The sequence below is a fragment of the Diuraphis noxia genome, unplaced genomic scaffold, assembly GCF_037042655.1.
Source record: "Diuraphis noxia isolate RWA-SAM2 unplaced genomic scaffold, SU_Dnox_SAM2 contig0001, whole genome shotgun sequence".
Lineage (NCBI taxonomy): Eukaryota > Metazoa > Arthropoda > Insecta > Hemiptera > Aphididae > Diuraphis > Diuraphis noxia.
In genome coordinates, this window is record NW_028301711.1 from 24878089 (window position 1) to 24898720 (window position 20632).

General features: G+C 25.8%; 1 protein-coding gene across 2 annotated transcripts in view; it reads right to left on the reverse strand.

Moving 5' to 3' along the window:
- LOC149060369 (limbic system-associated membrane protein-like) overlaps window positions 1-20632 on the reverse strand; it is a 589994-nt gene that overhangs the window by 70887 nt on the left and 498475 nt on the right. For both annotated transcript variants that reach the window (XM_089220603.1, XM_089220597.1), the window contains exons 3-4: window positions 19220-19420; window positions 6035-6156 (exon numbers count right to left, since the gene is read on the reverse strand). In XM_089220603.1, coding sequence (XP_089076729.1) covers window positions 6035-6156; window positions 19220-19420 — 323 coding nt within the window. The remainder of the gene's footprint in view (window positions 1-6034; window positions 6157-19219; window positions 19421-20632) is intronic.

Sequence of the window (20632 nt, forward strand, 5' to 3'; positions counted from 1 at the left end):
TTACACGAGTAATTTGACTTACAATTGTCGGCTGTGTGAAATGGAGCTAAGCAGTTAAAGCATAATCGATTATCTCTGACTAGCTCTAACCGTTCTGATATCGAAAGATTTTTGAATTTTTGACACATATACATCCGATGCATTTCTGAACAGCAAGGACATGGTCTACTAGGTTTGCTGTCTGTAGCAAATAGCGCCTTTTTTGAATTGGTCACTCCACAACTCTTTTTTACACTTGAACCACCTTGCACATTTTCAGTACTAGCCGGTTGTCTGTTGAACGCTAATGTTTCTAAGACAGCACATCGATTAGCTAAATATGCTTCGAGGTCTGTATACCTTGGTAGATCTGTGTTTTTTTGATATAGTTGCCAACTGTGAGCTGTACTTCTGTCAAAAAGCCCAGTAACTATCGTTATCAGCCAAGCATCCCAATATTCGACTGGTTGATTTAAGGACTTTAGCGCAGCAACATGTGTGCACACGGTAGAGTGGAGCCTTTGTAACGAATTAGGCACTGAATCATCGACAGGTGAGCAATCCAAAATCGAACGTATGTGTGACTGAATCACGAGACCTTTGTTGTCATAACGTTGTATAAGCCGTTTAATAACAACGTCGTAATTCACATCGCTAATTGGAATAGACTGAACTAGATCCAATGCTGTACCTCGTAAGCAAGATCTCAAATGGAAAAACTTTTGCGCCGGAGTATAGCCATCTTCGTTATGAACCATTGCTTTGAAAATATCAAAAAACGAAAACCAGTCTTGAATGTTTCCATTAAAGCTGGGCAAAGGTATGGGTGTTAACTGCATACGTTGAGCATGATGTCCAGTCAAAAATGTAGAGTTATGGGTTGACGTGTTGTGTGACTTTTCTAGATTAATTAATTCCTGTATTTTGGATCTAATGGAGAAATAATCTTGCTCAAAGTTTGATCTGTCCTCTTCAGCCAGAACATCTTCGTCAACACTGAGCAACTCTATTTGTGATTGAATGTCATCAAACTTCTGGTTGATCAGGGGCAACTCTTCTTGCCGAAATTCTAATAATGATACAGCTTGCTCCCTAGGATCAAATTTGCTGACAAACGTTTTTATGCGGGTCAGTGAAGCCTTTACCACTCCCCGTTTTCTTTTCATATCGGCTAACACCTTTAGATCGCTTTCGTCAAGTACCATATTTATAGACAAAAAAAGAAAATCAAAATCACGATATAATAATATATATAGTGCTTATCACGGATTTAGAAAGAATAATACTCACAACACTACTAGGTTTCTGATTGAATTTATTTTATAATTGACACTGTATTACACATTTACTCGTACGTATTTGCGTTCAATAATAATAATAGCAACTAACACGAGAGGTGATTGACCTTGTTCTTGAATAACACAAAATAATGTACGGCCCTTATGACTCAACAAATACTAATAATAAATAGATGGCCCTTTTGGCCTAACAACTAAATGATATGTATTATAACATAAATAATAATATAAATAAAACTCACAGGTTGTCGGTGCACTGCTGGCCAGCCGCTGCCTAGCTATATAATAATAACATAAAAATAAAAACACGCAAAATGGTGTTAACACACAAATGTAATAAAATTGGCGATTCACGCCAGCACAGAGGTATAATAATTTAATTTATATAACAACAAAATAAGTAGGCCCTTCTGGCGCCAATGATTATAGTAAAAAACACAATTTTCCCTATTTAGAGAGGAAATATAATATTAACACGCGCGTTGGTCTTTACTCACGAACGTACGGTGGAAGACAGATTCACGGCGGCCGTGTTAAATATTCACGTAGCCGGCGCGGCGGCGGCGAGCGATAACATTTAATCTACATATTACATAATTGAATAATTCACACGGGACACAAATAAAATATACGTAAATACAACAATAATATGACAAAACAGGTGATTGTGTGTGTGTGTGTGTGTGTGTGGTCGTTGGTACTATGGCGCGTTGTCGCGGCGGCGACAGTCTTGTATAGAAAAAGCTAAAATGGATATTTTGTAAAAATGTCAAATGTTTACAGCTACAATTTTTTATAATTAAAAAAAAAATTTAAATCCAATTTATATAAAAATTAAATTGCCCAAATATTTTTATTTTTAAAAATACTAGAAATTTTTTACTTTCCATACAAGTACAAAGCATTAACCAGATCCAATTTTCTACTTTTTGGAAAAAAACATATATTTATTATCGTAAAACCAATACATTTATCGCTTTGATAAAAATCTGAAATAATGAAAAAAAATGTTTACGATCCTGACCTATTTTTTTCATGTTAGTAAGACTGTATGGCAAAATTGTACTGATTTTTAAATTCGAATTTTCTTTCATAATATATATATATATACTTATATATACAAGTGAATTATTAGAAATTAAATTCTTATGGCATTTCCTATTTATTGTGATTACTAAATATAACTATTCTTCATTTAACTGTAAAACGTATAGCGTAAAGTGTAAAGTTATTTATGATTATAATTCTCATGATGCATTTTTTCCTAACGCTCTGTTTTAATAAAATATACAAGTAGTTTCTCGAACTGTTTATAGATGATAATTTTTATATTTCATATTATTTTTGGTTCCCTCAAACCAGGGATCGAAACCGGTTTTTCAAAAACCGGTTGAAACCGGTTAGAACCGTGGTTTTTTCATTATTGAACACCGGAACCGGAACCGACACCAAAAGCTTTAAAACACCGGTTAAAAAACCATAACTGAAACCAGAGGCCTTTAAAAAACCGTTTATAAAACACAAACCGAAACCATAGAATTGAAAAACCGTTCTTGATCAGTTCTTGAAAAACCGATTAAAATTTAAAATCAATATCGGTTTCTTCAAATTTTATAAAGTTAATTATATTATTTATAATTCTAGTTAAAACGAGTATTTTCATTCGAAGAAAATAATATAATGTTGGAATTTATTAATAAAAATCCCGATGCTCTTGGGTAATCACTAATCAGTATTACGAAATATTAATATCTATTGGTATAAACGAATATTATTGTTCCATTTATATTTTATATTATTCCTATACTTATTGTATTGGTTGTAAATTAAAATATAATATAACTACTATTATTTTGTCCGCCCCTATGCGGTTATACATGTTTGTAATCACTAATCAGTTATCTGTATTGTTGTTATATTATATTAATTGTAATATTATTATTATTTATTGCCTATTGAGTATTGGTAATAAAAACGACACATGTTATTAAAAAATAGAAATATGAAAATTTCTAACAATCTCTTAGATTAAAAATGTGTGTTAAACGTGTATTTATTCCTTTTTAAATAACAGAATTGTCAATACTCCAATAACCTTTTTTAGCAACTATCCATTTAAATTTAAACTTAATATTTTGTTCAAATATCATAAGCATAACATGAGATGAGATTTAACATGACATATCATGAGATTTATTATACTGTAGTCTGTAATATTATGCAATATTATTGTGAATTACAATTAAATATTAATATAATGAAATCGAATAATGATCTCTATAATATGTTGTATGCAAAAGCAGGTAGGTACCTACTATACCTACGTTGTTGAGAACACGAAATTAGTTCTGTTGATCATAACTTGGCATATTGTATATACATTATACACAAAGTGTACAAATCGGATACCTATATTTTAATTTTTAGGGCTTTAGGCTCAGCCCTTAATAGTTAATAGATAAATAGTAAAAATTGGGTCAACGGTTTTTAGATGTAGGAAAATATAATAAAAATTTAAAACACCGTTCCAAAAACCAAAACCAAACATTTTCAAAAACCGTTCTTGAAACCGATAATTTTTTTTAAAAACCTTTTTTGAAACCGAAACCAAAACCAAACAGTTTGAAAAACCGATCTTAAAACCTAAACCAAAACCAGAAAATTTAGAAAACCGTTCCCAAAAACCGAAACCGAAACAGTTAAAAAATGAAACGGTTTCGACCCCTGCCTCAAACTAAAAAAAAATCTGTTCCCGTTTTTCTTAAAAATGTGTAGTACCTACTTTTTAGTGTTAATTTATGTAAATATTTTAAAAGTTTAAATACTATTATTACCGTTAAGTATATTCAAATTTTAATGTACATTTTAAAGTTTTAGTAATAAGCGGATAATATACAGTGGTATAATGTATAGTTTATTATTATAGGCGGGAGGAATATACGAAGACAAACAGAATATGAGACATTCTATATTTTATAATTGGCATATAACAATATAAAATTGTTTCGAGTTAAATTTCACCGACCAATGAATTAGTAATCGGGATTTTATCAATTTCCTATAGGCGAAATTGCCAACCACTTTAATTATTTACGTGCATTGTAATGACCTCAATCAATTATTCGTTTTAAACAGTTATAACTATTTATATGTTACGCTATATTTTTGTTTTGTACTATACATTTTGTATAGGCTGTATATTGTCTTAACTTGAAATAGTTATCATTTAGGTAATACATGAAACTTTATTATACCACGTATATTCAAAAATGAAACAATTAACATTGAATACTATCGAGTCATGTTGATTTCCAAAAAAGCATTTCATCACACAATTTTATTAACATGTTAAAAGGTAATATAATTATATATATAGTCATATAATTATGACTATTGAGTGTTATTCGTATTTTAATGGCTCACGTAGCTGTTATAGGAGTATCGTCAAAATTCTAATTTTGATGGTGCCATCAAATGGAATTGTGTGAAATTGTATTCTGTTAATACTTCAATATTTTCTATTGTCATCAAACACTACAGCCATTTTGCCTTTGGGTCATAGTTGTATGTCATTGTCATTACTACCCACGGCATTATTACTATAAATTCCATTTACCTCGGGACACCTCATTTACACTATCCTGAATTTCTGACTCAATTATTAATGTATCTTGTAACAGTTTAATATCTTGCTGGATTTGTTTTATCTCGACTTGAATCTCTTTCTTTCTTTCTTTCTTATTGTTATTACCACGCAGTTATATGACTTATTGTAATACTTTATTATTTTCATTGCGGATCATTTCATACTCATTTTTCTTTGCAAACTATTGTCTATTTTAAAGAATTGACATTACTATGAAGTTGTTTTTTTATTTCCGTATCCGATAATATGATACATTCTTGTAAATGCATTATCAGGGTCAATAAAAAGATATACGAAAATATCTTTGTTTAATAAGACTTTTTTTTATGATAATGAAATGAATAATATTGACATTTACATCCCCTTAGTTTATTTCATCGACTGCTTTTTGTTAACTTTTATTCCGAAGATGCTGTTAATTAATACATGACAATTATTTAACAAAATTATTTTTAAATCAATTGTATTTATTAATTACATTAAACCCTTTTTCTGGTACAGAACTTTCATTAAATATATATACACTCTAAAAATTCCACGGTAAATATGGAATATTTTTATGCATAATATAGACAATATTGAATTTGTGCACAGATTCATTAAAATACTGATTATTAAAATAATTGCTTTTATATTTTTCATTTGATTTAATTTAAAGAATATTATGTTAGGGAAAAAATTAAATTGCAACATTTAAAACTACGCCACAGATGAACATTTAAATTTAAACATTACTTTTTGAAATAAAATATTTTTTATGGCATATTATATATGATACATTTGAAGACTATTATGTTTTCCACTCAACCATGGAAAACTTATTGTAGGTAATTGGATTTTTTATTCAACTTTGAAAATTTATCATTTCTGTTAACATGCAAGTATTTTTTATCAAGAGTAAAAAGTTATTTTTCAATTTTTTTGATTATTAAGTTTAAAATCTTTAAAAATTAAAATTGCTTACTACATAACGTATGAAATATATTTAAATCTAAATACATTTTATTAATTTTTTTTTATCTAACTATTTTAGTAGTGCCAAATACACACAGAAAATTAAATTAAAAATATAATTATAGTTCTATAACAAAATATGAAAAAAAAAACTTACTTTACGAGACCATGTAATTGTTGGTGGTGGATTTCCTGTCGAATTGCATTGAAGAGTCACATCTGACCCTTTTTTAGCACTCACTTTTCCATTTGATGTTATACCAATAATCCTTGGTGGAACTAAAAAAAAAAAAAATAAATAAACAGGTATACTGGTTAGGTATACGAAGTAATTGCTAAAAAAAGTATTTAAAAAAAAAATGATCTGTATTTGAAATTGTTTTATTTTTGGTAATATATATTTAGTATATACGTATATATATATTTTTTTTAGGTTACTCAAAATATTAATAATGATAAGAATACATTTATTTATGACTAATGAATTTTTAAACGATTTGAAATATAAATTATACGTTTAAATATTTCAATCAATCATTCTATATTTAATTCCAAGAAATTTGGATAATTTTTTTTTAAATGTATTATCATGAAAGGCATCTTGGTGAGAATAATAATATATAATCCAATAATTAGCAATCATAATTGAAATATGGTATCTAATAAATGTTAACTATCTATAGGTTTTATAAGACTGTCTAATAATTATTGATGTCTTGCTAGACATAATTATACACAAAACATGATACTTTACTTTTCTTTTAAATAACGTATTTTTATGTAGCTTTTTAAATAGGATGATGAATTCATCCTATTTTAAACTTACAAAATCATTGTTTGATCGGTAACATATTAGCCAATTTATCGTAACACATAGGAAAGTTTTTTTTTTTTATTATTCGCGGTACAGCTTCAACTGTTAAGGTTATTAACTTGTAACAAAAATGAAGGTATTTAGTTACATATAAATGACACAATAGTTTCTTAAATTATTTTTACATATAAATTATTTTTTGTTACATAAAAATATACAATAGCTCTGGAAAGTTTTAAATGTTATCAGTTAAAACCATATGAATGTTGTTCGAATATTATAAATGTATATCCTAATTAAAACGTGGTATTTTTTTTTACGGTGGAATTCATAATACATAATACTAAGAAGTCGCATAAAGTTTTTTTTCTAATATTTATATATTGTTTATATTTGCATTATGAGATGAACTATTTATTAATGCATGTTAAATTTTAATGCATATAATTTTTCTCTATAATTGGTGTAAACAATTTAATGTCACAATGTTAAATGTGATTTATTCTTTAATGATTTATTTATTTCTTCTTTGATCTTAATGACAAGTCTGCAGTTGGTGTAATTTTAAAGTCTAATCATGAAATAATTTATGTTATATACACATACCATACAAAATAAAATAAATCCAATCATATTTATTTTCCAGAAAAGGTAATGATTTTAATGACGTTCTAATGTTTAGACTTTAGTTCAATGTCTTTCATTTCAAACCATTATGTTAATAACAATAGTAAATGAAGATGTATATTTCCACTTTAAAGGCATAATGAAAACAACCTTTGTTTGTACTGAGCCTTTTAAAGTTTATTGCACATATTTTCTTTGCCATATCTTATGTTCTTGTAAAGAAGCAACGTTTACAAAAAGATGCACTGTGCTTATGTATATTTAATTACAATATATCTTGAAATCGTCTGAAATCCAACCTAAAAACACATTTAAATCCCTATTTAAGCTCAGACCATTGATATTTATACATTTAATAATATCCTAGTGCTAAAAATTGTTAAAATGGATTATGAATTACGAGTGCCAAATAGTTTAACTATAATTATTTTGGAAAAATTTTAAGTATGAATTAAAACTATTGAAACCTATGGCCACCTTTTTTATGTTTAAATAATATTTACTGTCTATACTTTATATTTGCAACTATACAAGTTATATAACTTATATGTATATTATAGGTACTTTTTGCTATATGATTATTCATATACCTATATAATATGTTAATTATGTTAAGAAATTTAAATATTAGTTTATTTTTTAAACATTTAAAAATTCTATTTTTCGTTTGTCTTAGATTATAAATAGCTTTTTCTAAAAACAAGAATTATAATCGTTATTTTTCCCAAGATATTACCGCTTCCATGATAAAATAATCATCTTATATTTCTTACCCGTTGTCTGGAGACAAATTGTTTACATAAAAATAAAGCTTATTTTTGTTTTTAATTTTTATTTCAATAACTTACTTTTAAATTTAATAATAATAATTTAGTATATACAGTGCCTTAAACACACAATAACATCGATTTGAGTAAAAATCACAGGGTTTACCTTAATGGGTAAACTTATTTTGCTTCTCTAGTACAGAATATCATGTATTCGGGCTAATTTAGGTTAAGATTCCGTTACATATTACTTTACAGAATATATAATACTTTTTATTCATTTAGCAGATGGTAAAATGAATGTTTTGTAAAATCATATTGTAATCAAAAAATTAAATAAATATTTTTTAAATCCTTAAACTGTGTGCATACAAATATGTATAACTGAACGTTTGGTGACAGCTATAGTTTTAGTTTTTACTATAAACCAGATCAGAACTAGGTCTTTTTAATTATTAAAATTAAAATTTGAGCATTTAAATTTGAATTACTCACATCAAAACGATCGTATTTCTGCACAGAATGTAGAATATAAATATTACAGGTTATGAAAAAGTAGTATGTAGGCACTAGAAACTACTCTCATCCAGCCACAAGACTTTGGGATATAATAAACTTGAAATTGAAAAAATTTATCATAACTAAAAATTGATTTTGAGTGGAATAAGTACGCAAATATTTGTCTATATATAGGTAATACTGGTCGATTCTCGAATTTAAAAAGAAACTTAATGCGTATATTATAGACTATAGTAATGTCTGCTTAAATACCTAATAAATTGATCATTTAACTGTAATATTTACATAGAAAACAATTCGCTTGGCATACTTAATAGAAACTTATAATTAATTTAAATGTGAATATATTAAGTTATTAAAGTTTAATCTACGGCTAGCTGACAAAAATAAGTAATATTTTTACTTAAGTGTGTTATAAAGAGTTGATATATGAATTGTTTTAATTTTTTCTATTTGTTGTACGTAAATTATTATAATATAATAGTTTAATGTTATGTTTTATCATCAGAATCATTAAGTTCATCCACATAATATAAGTAATTTAATAAGCTGTGAATTCGTTAAAATATATGCATGCCACACATAATTATGTTATTATATTTTTATACGAGTCAGCCATCACTGGCCAATGTCTAATCATGGTATAGTTATCATTGAGACAAAAAAAAAAAAAAGCAACAACATCGATGAAGTATTGTTGCACTAATAGCTCGCTCAAAATCGATCACGATTTTACGAGTATAGCCACGCTGATAATATGTCTTGGTTGATAAAACTTATATGAAATAAACAATTATAAAATTGTGAACATTATAATCTAAATTGTTTTGTAATATAAATTTTTTTGAATTACGATTCCGATGTCAATAAACTACAATTAAATGTTAGAATAAAACGTATTCAATTAAATAGAAAAAAAACCGTTTAAGAATAAAATGGTTCAATCTTTATTCAGAGCTACTGTAGTTAGTATTCAATGGACTTTAAAAAAATAAATTAATATTTTCTCACAATTTTAGTTTTTTTGTTTGATGTCTTAAAATTAAAAAAATATAAATAGTTGTAACATTATAATAATAATAAAATGATTGCTTTCAAATGCATGGGAATAATAAATTCTAGCGCTGTGTTGTTAACTGAAGGTATAGTGATCACTTTTTATCATGTTGTATAGTTGCAAGCTTAAAATAAAATATGTATTATAAAGGATTATACCTATATTATAAAAACAAGGAAATTACTATATTATATTTCTGCATTAGTCTTAATATTGATAACTAGAATAAATCTTTTGAAACTCGTTTTTAATTATTTTTATTCGCGATTAATAATAAATATTTTTCATTTCAACAAATTAAAACTAATATAAGTGTCAACAAATATTTTATTTACCTAATCTATTTTAATCACAACATGCGATAATTGAGCTAAGATTATTTATGGGCTATAAAAGTTTTAATTGGTATCTGTAGCTTTAAATATTACACATCATACTGTAACTTATTATAAATTTGTTGGCAGCTGACATTTTGACCATCTACTGTAATGTAACTTGAATAAAAGTTCACGGTTGACTAGTTAAGATCAATTGAAATTATAACATGATAGTATAGAAAGTGACTTAAATTTTATCTTTCTAATATTTGAATTTTATCGTAATTTTATGTTAATATTATCGTTATAGTTTATAAAAATTAATGGAATTTATATTTTGAGCGACGTCTAATATATTTGGTTTTTAAGTTAAGTAATATCTTTAAAAATAAAACAATTTTACGGTTGAAATCATGTATGTACATGTTGGAATCAAGCAGTTATTATTATCACTTCAGTAAAGACAATGTGTCTTAGCTTTTAGGTGAATCGATTTGGAATACGTCAAACAAGGGATGATGCAATTGGTATTCACCCAAAGCAGTATAAAAACGACCGTTGTACTCATAACGGATTATTATCAGTGTTGAGTGACGAATAACGAAGACGTGGTGAGATTTCGAAGAACAATGAAAACCAAGATACGTTATTCATTTAATATATTTTTGTTTTGTTATACTATTATTTCAGAGACCATTGGTTAATTTAATGTTGTGAAAATATTTTATGTTTTTCATTCAGACAGTTAGGACTAACAACAACAACAAAAAATAATAATAATATGCAACTAACGGTCGCAACTTCCACAGCTCGTTCATTAATAAAGGCTATTGAAACTTTTATTTTGCACCAGAACCATAATATAAACATTTACGATTAATATTTATGAAGCAATTATGCGTTTATATACTTTTTAGTGCTTCAAATAACCAATATTTAGTTTCGAGTGGCAAATTGAACAAAATGTATGGTATTTTTATTTTTAAATTATTATTCATATAATAAGTTTGCGTATATATAATTATGTAATGTATAATTCATTTTTTTCTCAATATTCAAAAACATTTTGTGTCTAAATCATATGTTCTTTATTTTTGAATTAATGTATCTTAATGATATAAAATATGAAAAACTCAAAATAAATTGATATTTTTCTACAGCACTGTATTTCGTGTTAACTATAAGCATTTTATTCTATTAACACTTTGGTAGGTAATAATAGAATAAGTTACAAGTACTGCAATTTTAAAAAGAATTGTGTAGTATTTGTTTAGAACCGTGTGAACAAGTGCATTAATACATTATGGTAATTGTATAAACTTGAGTTTTTAAAAATTAAAATAAACCATTATCTGATCGATGGTTGACAATAGTGTAACATAATAATAATAATTCAATTTTTAAAAAATATGAGGCTCCAACCCTCATTTTGAAGTATCTAAAACCAGCTCATTGTTGTTATTGTATTTATTGTTGAAGTGAACAATCCACCTTTACGAATTCCCCTATTTGACAAGAATCGTCAAAAAACTTACATGTATTGACAGGGGAGTTTTTCGATATTAAAACCAGTGACCTCGACTGAAAATAAATTACAAGGGTGGACGTAGGTGTAATAATAACGAAAAATTTCAAAAATCCATAACTGTCGATAGATGTAGTAGTCAGTTGCATGTAGTATTGTGTATGGTGTAAACTGAGGGAGATAGAAAGGCCAAGGAGAAGAAAAAATGTTATATGATGGCGTCGAAGCTAAGATAAGGCGGACGGAGAAAAGAGAGAAAAAGGGATAATATGAATAGGTATCTACACACTGACACACCATTATATATAAGTGTACCTATGTATAAAACATAAAGTTCGTATATACATATTTGCTGTGCTTCTATTACAATTTTGTTGTGTACGCGCCTCAGACATAGGAAACGAATAAATCAATTATGCACACACGAATGCACAGTGTTAGAGGGCTATAAAACAACAACTGGCCGTTTTAAATTTCTACGTATATATAGGAATATACCAATATAATGAAAAAAAATAATATGAACGTTTTAGCCATGAGGTATGTAGTTGGTCCAAAGGAAACTTTTAGTGCAGTACCTATATATTATATAATTTATTGATATATCTAAATTGATTTCAAATACTATGTACAACGTTTTTACCGTTATATTGAACAATTTGAGTGTATCAAAATGTTTTCCATGGTAAAAACTAAGAGAAATACATTTTATACGTAATTTTAGTTAGGTATAATAATAATTTAATAATTTAATACCTATACAATTATAGGAATACGTCATACAGTTATTGATAAAAATTTCATTGCTGTTCCTTATTACAATAAGCTTGATTTTTGGGACATAATCGTAAAAATATTTTATATATTGAAAATGTATTAGTTATTAGTATTGTGTTTGAAGATGATTCAATAAATAAAAATAACGGAAATTTCGGGATTTAAAGAGAACACTTGGTTCCTCTTATGCATCGTAAAACAATTTTTGATTGAGAGTTGATGAGAAAAGTGACAAGGAATATTGACGTTGCAGAGAAATCGTAGAATATATCAAAGATTTCAATACAAACTAAAAAATACACAAGTATATACTTAAGTGAAACTTTCCAACGGCAACTCAATACATTTAAAATAAAACTTTGATTATTTAAAAAAAAAAAATGCGTTTGTATGTTATTGGATATTGTATTATTGTTAAAATATTTTTAGATTTGGTTGGACAATAAATTTAAAGAATAATATAAAGTTTCATCTTTCACTATCTTCCATCACAGTGCACTTGAAAGCTTTTTATAAACATAGAGTACAGTACTGAATAAATGTAGGTTAAACCCGCTCTCAATAGTGGATGTATTGACGAATATAGCATATAGATACTATTGCTGGTACCTAAATGATAATTTATTAATTTTAACATACATATATTTTTTATATTATTCTATTTCGCCATTCACAATAAATAGTTTTCGAACTACTTTTTTTTTAATCTAATGGTTGAAAATTGTATTCAAGGAATAAGCTACGAGGGTATTTAAAAGTAATCCAACCAGAAATCAGTTATAACCAGAATTTCTTAATATAATTTAGTTCATACTAGAAGCGCTGATCGTATATTTTAGGCTCTAAGCAAAACGATAAATCTAAGTATTGGTTTAACAATTTGTTTTTTTCTGGCTCAATCATGGGTGACAAAAATTCTCCAATCTTCAACTTAAAAAGTGGAGTGTGTGTGAGGGTTTTGATAGCAAATTAGATCTGGTTTGTATTTATCGGACTAAATTAAAGCTATTATAGTTATAGTCATTTGAAATTGTATTTAAGTCTAAAATCATGTAAATGTATTACAAAGTCTTTTGTTTATATGTGTTAAAACTCATCAGAAATTCATTGATACATTTTTTGATAGATATTTAAAGTTTGTTTTGACGAAAATGGATATTTACATGAATAATCATAATTTCTCCATTTATGATCTTAATTATTTTATGGACATTTATAAAAAACTGAACTCAAGGACATGGTATATTTTGAATTACGTATATTATATTCTATGCATAATAAAATTTTCAAATCATTTAGATTAATTTTGAAACATGTATACAGCAAGGCCACCAACCTACTCATATTGCTCTACATTGTTTTAAAATATTTTAACTTGTAACAATCATATTATATGATATATAAATGTAAATATGTAATACCTAATTAATATAAAAATGCATGCTGTTTTTTTTTTGATAAAACTAGATCAACACAAATGATTTAATCTTAATAGTTAATAATAAATAAAATATATTATTTCAGCTCAAAATCATTTTATATAATATACAACGGCTTAACAATAATAATCAATTTTAACAATTGCTAATTATAATGATATCCTTAATATTGTAGGTACATGAAACCTACAATACTGAAAAATAAAATCCTTGGATTTTTTTATATTGTTTTTGGCTATAATGCGAGTAATTTGTTTTCTTTACCATTTAAAATAATTTATATTTTGATTATTTGATTCAAATAACTGTATTTATTCAACATTTTCCACATTTTTTTGTGACTGATTATCGAAATCTAGACTTTTTGTTTATTGGAAATACTACTAACATATATTAAAACTTTTAAGAATTTGTGCATATATTAGGTGTTGGTATATGTTGTTATTCAATTAATTAAAAATTAAATAGACATAAATGATTCATATATATTAAAAAAAAAAAAAAAATATTGTACGTACGAGTGTTACCATATTTCATTCATAATGACCTAATTTATCTGTCTTTTATTAATTATTGTTTAATTTGCTAATTTTCTATTAAATACATTTTATTTCTCGCCAATTAATATAATAATGAATAGTCTCAAACAACAAAAAGTTTTTTATAAACAATAGAGAGAAAACCTACATTTTATATACAAAAAAACTAAAACAGCAAAAAATAAAACTGTCAAAAATATTTAAGATATAAATAATTCATGCTTAAATATTTTGTAAAAATTGAAATATGTACGGCAAAATACCTAATAATATATTAAGAGTTTTCAGTTATTTCTTATTCCAGTATAAAATATTATAAAATGATAATCATCCATCGGTTATAGGAATAAAGTATATTGATGCCAGTAATTAATGTATATGTTAAACTGTACTATCTTTGGATTAAATATAAATATTTAGGGTAAACAAACTAAAAGTCAACAAATTTAAAATACCTTTTTAAATAAACCCTTCTTTAGTTATAAATTAACGTAAGTTCTTAGTTAAATTTATGATATCTTGAAGCGGCTTAAAAATATAATTGTATGAATATTCAACTATATTTTATTGTTAAAAATTAATACTATTTTAATTAAAATATTAACACAAATAAAAAAAAAAGATATTCATGAAAAATTAATCCAGGTAAGATTGTATATTAAGAAATTTCGACAAATTTCCACTTGAAGTATTTTAAGTCGAATCATAACAATCCAGATTTACCCATCTTCAGGTAACTGAATAATTGTGCTATAATTTGAATTTTTACTACTCTTGTGAAAGAGCAAAGATTTTTTTCTCATTTAGAACTGACATTAGTTTAACATATAAATTGTAAAATATTAATATTAAAATAAAATGGAGGTGGTAGTTATTTGGTATATAAAATAAGCTTAGAGGGCTATAGAAAATGTAATTAGGATAACAATTTGTAATATTTTATCTTTGAGTTATTGTACTTAATTAATTCAATGTTTTCGTATACTTTACCTACTCATTACTTTTATTTATACAAATCTTATATTTCTGTTAAAATTAAAATTAAAGATGTTTGCGTTTTATATTTTATGATTTTATGATTTTTTTACAAAATACGTAAATAAAATAAATATATTGTAACTTACATTAGTACATTACACACAGTATCTGCACACTCTTATATATTATTGTATAACATAGTGTGATGTTATGTATTTGGCTTATCGTTGAAAAAAAAAAACATTTAATCGATACTTAAAATGCCAAAATCAAGTAAATGATATGTTTTGTTTTTATTTTTTTCATTTGTGTGTTTTACATTTGATACTGAAACTTTGAAAACAAGTTCACACCCAGAATAACTTTCAGGGAGAGACGGTTAGTTGTACACTCAATTGTCATACCTTGCCTCCAACTAATCCATGACTTTTTGAAAGTTTCAAAAGTCATTTTGTTCAAAGAAATATGTCAACACAGAAATGATGGCCATATATTAAATTATATATTTAATATTGTACTTGACCGTATCGTGCACAGAACAAATACAACGTATGATCAAATACAATAAATGCATTTTAAACTGAATGTTGACAAATTGTCTATTACATAATGCATTATGTATTACATACGATATTTCGATTTTTCACATATTATTATCAAAATGAAATACACATTCATCACGTTTCTCATTATAGATACTTACAATACCAGTTTCATTGTGTCAAAAGAAAAATATGCTCAAACGAATTGTGTGTGAGTGTACTGCATAAGATAATTTCGTACTCATGGGGTTGCTGAAGAACTGGACAAAAGAACAGATTCGTTAAGGGTGGAAGGGCGGTTGAGCGTAAAAGGAGTTCGGCATATTACATCCTTTCACTTTCTTTATGTTATCCACTCACAGTCATATATGTAAGGCCTATGTATTTTTCAAACAAGAGCCTAATACTCGGGCCTAATGACCATCCGCATAATGTATTATTATTTGAAAAAAAATCGTAACCCACGGTATTTGATTTTATGATTATGTTAATTATTTGTGTTTTTGAAATTATTTTCAAGAATTTCAAATTTAAATTTAATTAATTTTAAATTTTTGTAGCACTCAAACAAATATCATACTAAAAACACATTTTATCAAAATATTGTAGACATATTGTATAGTATATATGTATATATTATGTAATTTCACTTTAAAATTTGTTCAAATTGTTGAATGACACAAACTAATAAATTTTAAGCTTTGAGAAATAAAACTAATACTTATATAGTTATATTTTATTCCCGGCCTGAATATAACTATATGTTACCATATTTTATAAATTGAGTCATGAATTAAAGAACCATAAATTAAGGAATATTAAACTGAGGTTTGCTGTTGTTAATATTTTAGAACTATCTCAATGTTGTCGTCCATTATGAGTTGATGTAGTTTTGAATCATTGTATTGTATTTAAATTTTAGGACGATAATAAAAACGAGTTATTGCAAAATGATTGTATTATCAAATAATTGTTTGTACCTACTTGCTATGGAAATTATTGCACTATATTTATTGCCCTAAAATATTACAGAACCATATGCCGCATTTTACCACGTTATACAAATGGGCTTTAATCTATGTATATAAACAGAAACGTTAAACCAAAATGTACCTTGTCGTAATGTCCATTATTAAATTTACCACAATTATTTTTTGTGAGTTCATTGAATTATCCTTTATTTATATTTTCAATGTATTGTTTTCTGCTCTATATATTTTACTTTATTTCTTTTGGTAATTTTTTTCCTCCTCCTCCTCCAAAAAAAAACACGATACTAACTAGCAGATGTTCACTACACTGTTCTAGTCTAAGATTTATTATAAAACACTCCAAACGTGACATGATTTACTTAGGTGTTCCTTATGCACGACATTTTCGAAAACTAAATGTCAATACTATATACTATGTATGTACGGATATTATTTACATTGACATTTTATTTATTTGTAGTGTAATATTTCTTAAAATTTAATGGTGATTTGTAAGAAAATAAATATCAAATTTAAATATATTGTATGATATTTTAATGAATACTGTTGCGATTATGAATTTTAAATGTCACGACGTAGTAAATTAGATTTTTTAAATAGTGAATCATTCAATTATTATTTAAATTAAAAATTATTCTCACTTCACTAGTTTAATTTTAAGATATTAATTATTGCATAGCAAGTTTCATAAAGGAAAATAATTATTATGATTGGCATATTGTACAATATTATTATAATTATTGATACAATTTATCTTTACATTGAATTTTTATTTTTATACTTTGTGGCTGGTTATTGTTCATCAGTCATCACAAATCGTTTAAATTAAGTAAGTAAGCATCTGTCTACAGTACATATAATATCAAATAAAATAATAAATAATATCATAAGTTAAGTGATTTTGTAATTCTTTATTAAAAAAAAAAATAATGACTTCCTTTTTAAAATAAAAATTTTAAATTGTATGAAATGTTTCTTTTAGTCTGTTATTGTAATCAGAAAACCATATTCCATGTTTTTTAAAGAACTTATACAAATAAATTAACGAATTGTGTACAACACGAAAGCTTTTAACATGTTTTTTATTATCATTATAATTTTTTTAGTAAATAGATTATCATATTAAAATAAAGATATACAATTGTAGTAGGCTCATCAAAAACCAAGAAAAATAAAATATGCTAACGTTTAATTAACTATTTCTACAAAAATTTTAAATATTTTTTCATAAGCTTTTATTTTTGATCATTCTATATACATTAAACATTGAAAAATGATCGGGGGATACAACCCTCTTCCTCCTTGAATACCTTCTGGTGCTATTCACAGTGAAAAAAATGTTTTGAAACTATATTTAGAAATAATCAAAATAAGAAAGCGTTAAATACTATTTGTTATACAATATACAATTATAATAAGAATAAGTAAGTGAGTACTTAGGCATGTTAATTAATATCCAAACTTTTCATTTCTCTTATTCAGTGTCATTGGTGCAACCATAAGATCAATTTTCTCGGTTAATGTCTGATAAGTGATAAGGAATATATTATATAGGTATAAAATTGTGTCTAATGCCTACACATTTTAACAAACAAAACACGGTAACACGGCGTGTTAGATAGGCAAATTAGGTACACTGCAGTAGCATATTTTTATGGATATTCTTTTTTACACTCGTATTGTATTTAGCCAGTGTGGTGTTTGTGTCCATTCGATTAATTTAGAATGATATATTCCAGTACAATCTGAATAGAGTAATTAACAAATTGTAAGTATAAAACTATAAAAACAATTATATATATATATTCTAAGGTGCTATGTATACATAATATTATAATATTGCTCATATTTTAAATAATTTAATTTTAAGCTGCACCACTGCATATACCTAGTTCGTTTGTTGTGTGTTTAAATGTAACTTTCGATAAAGGCGAAATATATTACATATCAATGAAATTACATAAATATGGTTAAAAATAAAGTAGTTTTAATGTTATTTGAATTACAGTCTATGAAAAATATTGATTCATGATCGTATTGTTTAAATTTATAATATTGTTCTTTTTTATACCTCACAGTTGGTTAATAGATATATTTTAATTATTTACTTATCGATATATAATGAACGTGACATCATTATTTTTTCCACAGCAAAAAATATAACTTTGGATTTTTCAATTAACTGGCTTCAAACGTGAAAAATAATATTATTATAACGTTTAATCAAAAACTTTGAAATTTAATCAATTCATTCAAGTACACTAATTACTAATGTAATATGAAAGTGAATTTATCCTGGTGAAAAAAATTTCTATGTTTTTGACAAAAAGTGTTCATTATAATATACATGTTTTTAATTAGGTAGTTTTCTTGGCTGAGAATTTGATACCTCATCGTTCATTATATTGTTACATAAAAACGAAGAAAATAAGAAAATGGTTATACTTACTGAGTATTTGCAGCGTGTGTTTTAATTCTACTGGTTCAAGTGTTCCAATCTGGCATATGTAATTGCCAGCATCGTTGATTTGCACATTGCGAATCTCCAAATTGTATCCTTCGACAATCCGGATACGTTCTTCCGGTGTCACTTTAGTTGTACCAGCTGTCAAAATTGCTATTCCTTTTTTCCAAGCCAACACAAAGTTCTCTGAAATATAATATTATAAATATAATATATGCATTCATTCATATTTCATAAATTGAAATAAATAGTTGAATACAGCTAGACAGCTTTAAATTACTATACAACTATTTTTTTGTAGTTTTACACGATATGCAGTAGTGATCAGTATTTATCAAATACATATTATTAGGATATTTGTTATTTACATAATGTCTAACATGTTAAAAAAAATCTTACATAATATCAAACAAATGTATAAATATAAATTCTAATCAGTACTGTTTCTTAGAGATATCATATTATTGATAATTATTTTTATAAACTTGATGAGCTTTAGTTAAATTTATAGTTTTTTGGTTAATTATGATGAATTTAGTAATTAATTATAATCACTATTTTCACTTCGCACCTACTTATATAATTACAAACATACATTTTATTAAGAGTTTAATAATCTGCATGTATTATTATAAGATAAGTTAATGATATGTATTCCAAAATATGAACATCAAAATAAACTATTAAAAATATACAGACATGTTTATTAGTAACGCGTTAAATCTTTAATGCATATTATAAACGAATAATTACTTGAAAGCACAATTGACATTAGATAACCTAGTTACCATTAAAAATGTAATCTTATTAATCTATTTTTCCGTTTTACAATGTAAATATTGGTTCCGAGCCCTAATATAAAATACAGCACTTTATATTATTTAATTTTAATTTAAAAGAGTTTTAATAAAAAACTTTATATGAAAGTCCCTCAGATTCACGACGGGCTTAAAATAATAATATGTAAATATTTACAGCAAATAAAAAGTCATATTGTATGATGTACAATACGAGTGATGTATTCTTACATATATATATTATATATGTGTGTGTGTGTTAAAATACTATTTAATCATACTCTGTCTACATTAGTGGTATCACGACAAATATTTGTATGAATGCGGTTAGTTGGGATTTGTTTAATACATCAATTTTAAAAATAGCAACAATTTGTTTATTAATAATTCATTTAAAAAACAAGTGCATTACTATAATATTTAAATATGATACAATATTGTACAAAACTACAATTGGCTGTAACGCTTTAAAAAATTATACTTTATATACACGTTTACAAAATGTCAATCACCATCATATTAATTATATATGGATTACCGCATAACTAAAAATTATCCAAGAAGCTATAATAAAATACATTAACATTTCTAAACTCTATTC